Source organism: Arachis hypogaea, chromosome 12, assembly GCF_003086295.3.
Source record: "Arachis hypogaea cultivar Tifrunner chromosome 12, arahy.Tifrunner.gnm2.J5K5, whole genome shotgun sequence".
Taxonomy (NCBI): domain Eukaryota; kingdom Viridiplantae; phylum Streptophyta; class Magnoliopsida; order Fabales; family Fabaceae; genus Arachis; species Arachis hypogaea.
Window position 1 is genome coordinate 28,631,634 of NC_092047.1, and position 9,126 is coordinate 28,640,759.

The window sequence follows — 9,126 nt, forward strand, 5'->3', positions numbered from 1 at the left end:
AGATACAAAATAAATCTCTAAAAGTTGTTTAAATACTAAACTAGTAACCTAGGTTTACAGAAAATGAGTAAACTATGATAGATGGTGCAGAAATCCACTTCTGGGGCCCATTTGGTGTGTGCTGGGGCTGAGACTTAAGCTTCACACGTGCATGGGCTGTTTTGGGCGTTCAATGCCAGGTTGTAACCTATTTCTGGCGTTGAACTCCAACTTGTAACTTGTTTCTAGCGCTGGACGCCAGACTGCAACATGGAACTGGCGTTGAACGCCAGTGTACGTCATCTATCCTTGAGCAAGGTATGGACTATTATATATTGCTGGAAAGTCCTGGATGTCTACTTTCCAACGCAATTGGAAGTGCGCCATTTGGACTCTTGTAGCTCCAGAAATTCCATTCCGAGTGCAGAGAGGTCAGACTCCAACAGCATCAGTAGTCCTTTTTCAGCCTGAATCAGATTTTTGCTCAGCTCCCTCAATTTCAGCCAGAAAATACCTGAAATTACAGAAAAACACACAAACTCATAGTAAAGTCCAGAAATATAAATTTTGCCTAGAAACTAATGAAAATAAACTAAAAACTAACTAAAACATACTAAAAACTATATGAAATTAACCCCAAAAAGCGTATAAAATATCCGCTCATCAATTTGCTTCGAGACGAGGTTGAGCTTTGTGCAGCCATGGCGTTCTCCCTCTAGCAGGTCCTCGACATTGAACTCTGCAACAGTGGCTTTTACGCTGCATTACCCTTTCTTTCTTTCTCATCAATGTATTGAAACTTTTCCATTTATTTAATTATATATATAAATAATTGTTTTCGGTGGTCATACTGCCTCATAACGACGAAAGGCTATTTACGTCCAAAAAAAATTATAAAAGACGATTTTAAATTCAAATACAACTTTAAGGATGATTTTAAATTAAAATATACACCAAAGACGGTTTCAATTCTGATCCTCAAGTGAGGGATCAAAATAATATTTATTCCTATTTGTTATGTATTATTGTTATATAAAATGTCAGAGACTTTTTTTCTATTTATACACGTATTAAATTCAAATTTTGTTAATTTGATTCATATAAAATAATAAAAACTTGATTTTTTTTTTGAAATAAACCGTTTAAATATTAATAGGCATCTACATTCATCTTTGTCGCAACATGCATAACATATTTCTTTTTAAAAAAATAAACTTTCATTTATAGAAAATCGTCAAACCGCATTTACATAGAGAATATGCAGGGCACATTAATTATATAAATTGGTACACTAATATTCAAGTTCAATGATTGTTTATGAAAAAGACATATGCTTCAACAATCAACAGTTTTTTTGTTGTCGTGGAGAGCAGCTAGCGATGCAATTAAAGGGATAAAAGAATATCATATGGAGTCGCGTTGGATTGACGCAGGCAAAGAATCTAAGAGGGGCCCAAGTCTAAGGGAGAGCCATTACCATCCAATGTTAATCCAACTTTCCTCATTCATGCATTCATATGCTTTTCATGAAAACTGTCCAATTTCCTAACACATAAAATGCCGTATTTGTGAAATGTTAATAGTCAACTGCATACAAATTCAATGTCTTTAATTTAGCACTTTATTATTAAGCCAGCTGAACCATGAGCTAGCCACCAGACCACAGCCGAATTTCCACATTTTGCACTCATTTCTCTTTCAAGGGGTAGGCTCCTTGCCTGGCTTTGATGTCACTTCCTTTTCAGAGATTTGGTAAAAGAAAATTTTAAACGTTATAAATGAACAACCAATTTAATTATAACATATTTTATATATCATTACAATTAACCACTTAAATAATCAAACATTTCATAAATTAAAAAAACAATTTTTTCGTAAAATACTTTTTTAAGTTTTTGTATTTTTAAGATTTAAAAAAAAGTATTTTGATATTTTATCAATAAAAGTAATTTGATGTTTTCGTATTCATACATGATATGGGTAGCTGCTTAATAAATAATTTTATCAATGTAGTGTATTTGAAAAATTTATCCTATAAAATAATTATATTAACTTTTATAAATTTTTTATAATTATTTTATAAAATGAAGATGTCAATTCAACAGTAAAATTAATTAAGCTATAATTTATATAAAATGTTTATAATTTTATGAAAAACCGAAAATAGTTAAATCATGATTTCTTTTTTTATTTTAACTTCACAAATGTCAATGTTAAGGTATTAAAAAAAAAGAAGTGTGATGTTTTTTAAATTTTTAAATTTAAATTTTAAATTTTAAATTTTAAATTAGAAAAGTATAGATAGACAACGAAAATATTAAATAGTAAACAATGGATATGCCAATGCTCAATTCAATAGATATGCGAATGTTAGGTTTTTTGGGTGGAATATTTTTTTACTTTATTAGATCAATTTTAGATCACATTATTCACATTATTCACAAAAGTCATTGTCTACCTAATAAAATCCTTTTAAATTTTAAACTCTAAATTATAAATCTTAAATTTTAAATTCTAAAGTTTAAATATTAAATTTTAAATTATAAACTCTAAATTTAAATTATTAATATAATAAAATATAATAAATTAAAAATTAAAATTTATTTAATTAACAAAAAATATAGAACTTGTTATTCAGTAAAAAACGTTTGAAGATAAACTCTTCTTAAAAACCTAATATTCTGTGTTCTTTATGTTTAGAAACTGTTTTTTGCAATTTTCAATTTAAATTTTGCAGGCAAAAGAAGGGAAAGGTTGAATAACACAATCCAAGCCAGCCACGTAAAGAAACAGCTACAGCCTACAGTTAGTGCTTTTCCAACACGTATTCTGCACCAAGCACCGTTGGTGGTCCATTTTCAAAGTAAATATTATACGCTCTTCTCTTTCCCCCTTTCCCCTTTCACCCCTTCGCCCCCTCACCTTATATATACTCACAACAATTAAACAACCCAAATCATACTCTCTTCTCTTCTCTTCTTCCACTTCCCTTATATATCGAACCACTCACAAATACAAACCTTTCCTATATCTCTTCTCTCTCCATCGCACTCGTCGATATCAAAATATGGTTAGTAACTTACTATTTTCTTTCACTTTCTATTTTTATGCCTATTTTTGTTTAGTTTATTTTTTATATACTGTTCTATGTAACTGTTACTCCTCTGAAAATGATGAAGATTTATTGATACTACCGAACACTGAAGTTCTTATCAGAGATTTCGATTTTTGAAATTTAGGAGTATTCGTTCAATTTTCTAGATTGATATCTTTTCTTTCTGGCCTATTTGAGTTTGATTCGTGGTCGATCTGATCACCGATTGTACACTGAACAGCGTAGAAATCGAAGGATTGTTCATTGAATTGTTGTTCACTTTGTGGTTTTGGCTTAATAGATCTGATTTTGATGTCATTGTCAGTGTCTAATCTGGTAATTGCATTTTAGTTGTAACCGATCAGTTTAACCAGGTATAGGCATTGAACAGTGTAGAATTCAAAGATTATTCATTAGCTTTAACAGATCTGGTTTTGATTTCAATTCCAGTGTTTTAATCTGATATCACATTTAAGCGTAATGATTAGTTTAATGGCATAATTTGACTGATTTGATAGTGCTATGGATCTACTTCTATCTTTGGCCAACAATTTTGGTAGTCATGTATTATAGTTCCACCGTTTCCTCTTATCTGTCTCTATCACTCTCTGGCAGGTGGTAAGTCCTTTAATTTATTTGGATATAAGAGTAATAGGACAAGTAGGTCCAAAGAAAGCTGGTTGGGAAAAAAAAGTACCAGGTCCTTGAAGAAAAAAATTATGATTAGGTATCTAAGGAAAAGAGTACCAAATAAATCTCTCAAGAATTACAGTGCTGTATTTATAGGTCCTTAGTGGGGAATGGACTGGGAGACTGACAGAGGGTGAAACTTGTCTAATGTTAAAATTTTCAAGTATCTATAAGTACAATATTGCAATCATTCAGAAACTTTTAGGTACTTTTTTCTTTTTCTTATGGACCTATAATTCCGTCATAAAATTTTGAGAGTCTTTTTGGTACTTTACTTTCTCTAGGCTGGGATCTACTTGTCCTTCTCCTATTACTATGATTATAATTTGTATCTGAATGCATGAATTGAATGATCTACCAAAAACTGATAGTGGAAGGAAACCGAGATATTTTACTTATGATTGACATAGCTTGTGGTTTGTTTCCTTGGATTGTTTTCTTTATTTTCTGTTCTAAGTTACATATTTTTGTTTTTAATTGTTCCTTGTTTTCATGTAAGGCTGCAAAATTAGTGTGCATTGATTTCGTTTTTCTCTTGAGCAATAAATTAAGAGGCGAAAGCATTAGTTTCTCTGCATCATGCATGACACTGGCTTGCTGCCTTGGATACAATTATTTTGAAATTCGATTTTTGGTAGAACTAAATGCATGTGCTGATGCATAGATAAGAACTAAGATGTAGGGGATCCAGTTGGTGGGGTAAAATTTGGCTGTTCTTCTTGTTGATGTTATGATAATGATCATCCCCGGTTTGTTTTGTTTGTAAAGAGAAATTTTGTTGTGTGTAACTTTGTATTGTACAATAGGACACTACAAGATAGGTTGATTTTTGCATTTTGCAGCCATTCCACTAAATGGAAAAAACTTCCTGGTGATGGTTGTAGCTCTAGTTACTTTCGTTTTTATTTTTATTTATTATTTTTTTTAATGTTTCTGTTGTTTGTGAAATATTACAGGCAAATGCAGCATCAGGTATGGCAGTCCATGATGACTGCAAGCTAAAGTTCTTAGAACTCAAGGCCAAGAGGACTTATAGGTTTATCGTTTTCAAGATTGAGGAGAAGCAGAAGCAAGTTGTCGAGAAGCTTGGTGAGCCAGCACAAGGATATGATGATTTCACTGCCAGTCTCCCTGCTGATGAGTGCCGATATGCTGTCTATGATTTTGATTTTGTCACTGAAGAGCTTTGCCAGAAAAGCAGGATTTTCTTCATTGCTTGGTAATGATTCCATAAGTTCTTTGCCGAACAAAGTTGTTAACTATTAACGTTAAACACTTCTTATAATTAACTTCTATCTATAATTTATTCTGTTGCTTCTGTTTGAAGGTCCCCAGATACAGCTAGGGTTAGGAGCAAGATGATTTATGCTAGCTCCAAAGAGAGATTCAAGAGGGAACTTGATGGAATTCAAGTAGAGTTGCAGGCAACTGATCCTACTGAGATGGGTCTTGATGTCTTCAGAAGCCGCACCAATTAAACTATTGTAAACTATTGTGATTAGGAATAGAAGGAGTTATCATGAAAGACTCTTTATGGAGATGTATGTCTATATACACAATTTGTGGAATGGTCAACTTGGGTAATTATGGACTCCATTGTTCCAGGTTTTGACATGAAGTCTATTACACCTTCAAAACAAGCTTCTTTTGTTCCAGTGTATCTTGTGGTTTGTGATTCTTACGGAATCTGATCTGTATCTGAGTGGCATTGATTTAATATGGGCACTTGTCATTTAATATTTTTACTGATGACTATTGACTTGTATTAATTCGGTTCCCTATAAACTGATATTTTGAAGAATGAATGTTGGGGGCAAGAATGATTTTATAATTCGGTTCCCTAAGTCAAACATTGAAAAGTCGAGGTTTCGGCTTCGTCAATGCGGTAGTGGATGCATTTACTTGGAATTTTCAATATTCCAGTTTCAGTAATAGAATGGGGACAAGTGAAATGCAGAAACATAAGAAATTTTAGATTTTAGTTTACGGTTAAGTATGATTTTGATGGTTAAGTATGATTTTGATTTTTAAGGTAGAGGACGAAAATTTTTCGTCGTGAACTTTTTTTTGCGTACAAAATCATTTCTAAAATTTAACTTGATTTTAAAATTGTCCTTACCATAGGGATTAAAATTGTATTCTTTTTCTTTCCTTTTCCTTTCTTCTTCTTTCCTTCTCCCTTTGCAAGAGTAAAAATACTCTCTTTTTTTTTAATTTTTTTTTTTATTTTATAATTTTTTTGTTATGGATAATTTGGTCCAAAATTTTAATATTTAAATAAAAAAGACGATTTCAAAATTTGGTTTTAAACTTTAGGGACGATTTTGTATACAAAAAAGATTGAGGACGAAAAAAAATTATGTTTAACTACTATATGTTTTGTTTGCTGTAATTATATTCTACTTTTATTTTTTTTTTGTATGCATTATATGTCTATGCAACTGAGAGATTCTTTGTCTGGCGGAGGAGTGACGAGGGTTGTTCTATCGGAATTTTGGATGGTTGGAGAAAAGTGAGAGTTGAGGTGTTAAGTTGCAAGTGGATTAAAATCTAAGTACCTTAGTTTTCTTACCTTGTTTTTAGTTTGAATTATAAAAGTTTAAATCTAAGTGTCGGAGTTCTAGGATTGGCTTTCTCGAGACCTTATATAATATGTATGTTCGCACCCATGGTTCTGAAAACCGGACCGGACCGGCCGGTTCAACCGGAAAAACCGGGAACCGGTTACCTAGCCGGTCCGGGTAACCTAAAAAACCGAATGGCAAAAAACCGGTTAAAAAACCGGTCGAACCGGCGGTTAACCGGTAAACCGGAAGAACCGTCCGGTTTTTTGGCGGTTCAGTGGTTTGGAAATTCAAAAGCAAAACGACGTCGTTTTGGCTATTTTTTTTAAAAAAAAAAAAAAAAAGAGAAACTGGCGGAAGACCTAACCTAACCCTAATCACTCGACACTCACTCACTCAGCAACCCCAAGCTCCCAGCACCCAGCCTCCCCTTTCTTCCCCCCTCACCCACCATTCACCAAGGCCAGCAGCGCCACCGCCGACCAAGCTCCAGAGACCAGATTCCAGAGCGCTCCTCCGTCGCCACCCAGCAGCGCTCCTCAGTCGCCACTCGCCACCCAGCAGCGCTCGTCATTAGCCACCGAAACCACTGCACAGCAGCCGCGACCACCACCGCGTTGAGGCCGCCTCCTCCTCGCCCAGCTCGCCGAGCCCGCCTCTCATTCGCCGGTAAGACTGATTTTCTAAGCTCGCCTGTTCTGTTTGAACATGCTTCCTAGTTCCTCTGTTTTTGCTGCTTCATGAATCTTCAATCTGTTTTTGCTGCTTCTGTTTGCTGCTTCATGAATCTTCAATCTGTTTTTGCTGCTTCTGTGCTTCATGAATCTGTTTTTCAATCCAGTTTTGTTGCTTCTGTTTGCTTCAGTGACGAGTATAGGGGTAATTTATGATTCATCCATTGTTTGCTTCTATTTTTTTGCCATTTTGTTCTTATTGCTTCTTGCCTTTGGTGTTTGATTTGGATCTGATGCTTAGGTAATGTCATAACTCAAACAGTTTATTTTCACTTTATTTTTCACTTTCTCAGGTCTTCTAACAATATAGGTTTCTATCTGTGCAGGTTATGTATAATCTTCCTTACCTTCAGCTTTATCGGATATGCCATGCCCTTTATACTGTGTGCAACAATTTGCTGCTGCCTACCTTGCATAATTTCTGTCTTCGGCATTCCTGAGGATTTTTCACCAAACAGAGGAGCCTCAATAGAATCCATTAACGCTCTGCCAGTCTATAGTTTGTTCTACATTAGTTTAGTTGGATTTTTTATTTTCGTTAGTGGATTCTAGGTTGTTGGAATAAGGTAGTTCAGTTTGTAGATTCTAGGTTTGTTGCAAGTTTTGAGAATTGGAAATTTCTCGGTTGGCTGATGCTTTGCTTGCTTATATAAGCTTGGTTACTTCTATTTGTTGTTGTGTTTGGCTGTATTAAGTGTGGAAGTTGTTGAATGGATAAGCATTGTAGCTGAAGTTTGTTTGTTTATGCTAAATTTGTACATTGCGTGCTAGGTGTTCGATTAAATGCCTCTGTGATGCTTTGAGTTTGAATTATATGTTGTAGTTACCATATAGTTTGAACCACTCTTTGTTTAGGCAAATTGTTCAAGAATAATGCACTTTGGGTTGTCTCTTGATGCTTGTTTAAGTTATGAAACTCATGTTTATCCATTGCTCATGGTAGCTCTTCATGCTTGTGGTTGATGTTATTTTTGTTATGAAAACACCTAAATGAGTGAAATGCTCAAACTTCTTGCAATTTAGGTAATTTCATAGACAGAATGCTTTAATTTTGTGAAGTGATGGTGACTTTTAATGATAAATTATGAATAATTTATTTTGTGAAATTGTTAAATTTTGAATTTTATTAGTTTAGAAATGATTGAATTTAAATTTTTAAAATTATGTATTGAATTTTTTATGATTTTACTCTATATTTAATTAAACCGGTTCAACCACGGTTCAACCCCGGTTGAACCATTGAACCATTGAACCAGTAACTTGACCGGTTCGATGACCGGTCCGGTTCTCGCAACCTTGTTCGCACCATTACCATACTGAGAACCCACAGTTCTCATCCCATACATATGTTTCCTTTTTTAGATGCAGGTTGTGAGACACCTTGCTAAGCGTCTGGATTTTCTCTGCAAGCAAAGTAGGGATGTTGGATTTTGATGTTTTGACTATGTATATATATGTATTTAGACTTCTTCTTTATATATGCTTTAACTTTATACATTCTAGAGGCTTTATGGAGAACTAGAGATGTTTATTTTTGAGTGTTTTGGGAAACTTTGGGTTGTGTATATATATGTATGACATTCTCTGGCTGACCTTGGCTTCACAGGTCGAGCCTGGAGCTTGATACTTTGTATTTTGAACACTCTGCTCTATGTACATATACATGACTTTACTTTCCTTCCTGTTTAAGTTTCCGTTTATGCGAGCGATGCGCTTTTCTTTTTGCGACTTGTTGCTTAAGCTTTCTTTCAGGGCTCCTCGAATAATAAACTCTTTCAACTATTATTATGTATATATTTTATTTTAGAGGTCGTAATATCACACCACCTTTGTTTTACGGCTTAAGCGTAAAGCTCTGTGTGGTAGGGTGTTACACATGACCTTGTAACAGAATGCCCTTCCGGGTGTTATGAACGCCTTTTTTTCCTCGTAGGTCGGTGCATCAGGATCTGGTTGTACTCAAAATAGGCGTCCATAAAACTTAAGAACTTGTATCCGGCCGCCACATCCACCAAGGCATTGATGTTGGGAAAGGAGAATGAGTCTTTTAGGCATGCCTTGTTGA

The 9,126-nt window shown here is 34.3% G+C and overlaps 1 protein-coding gene and 1 long non-coding RNA gene across 2 annotated transcripts; both read left to right on the forward strand.

Annotated features, from left to right (window-relative positions):
• The first annotated feature begins 2,673 nt into the window (after positions 1–2,673).
• On the forward strand, positions 2,674–5,564 carry LOC112727243 (actin-depolymerizing factor 2). The gene is made up of 3 exons (XM_025776920.3): positions 2,674–3,049; positions 4,720–4,982; positions 5,091–5,564. Exons 1-3 carry the CDS (start codon positions 3,047–3,049, stop codon positions 5,239–5,241), a joined length of 417 nt encoding a protein of 138 aa, XP_025632705.1. The 5' UTR covers positions 2,674–3,046; the 3' UTR covers positions 5,242–5,564.
• A 397-nt stretch (positions 5,565–5,961) lies between these two features.
• On the forward strand, positions 5,962–8,167 carry LOC140177011 (uncharacterized). Its single transcript, XR_011868443.1, has 2 exons — positions 5,962–6,996; positions 7,388–8,167. It is a non-coding gene; the product is annotated as an uncharacterized lncRNA (long non-coding RNA).
• Positions 8,168–9,126: the final 959 nt, after the last annotated feature.

Excerpts from the sequence above, each read along its gene's own strand:
- LOC112727243 (XM_025776920.3), top strand. Across the intron at positions 4,983-5,090 it reads AGGATTTTCTTCATTGCTTG|GTCCCCAGATACAGCTAGGG; the intron begins GTAATGATTCCA and ends TTCTGTTTGAAG.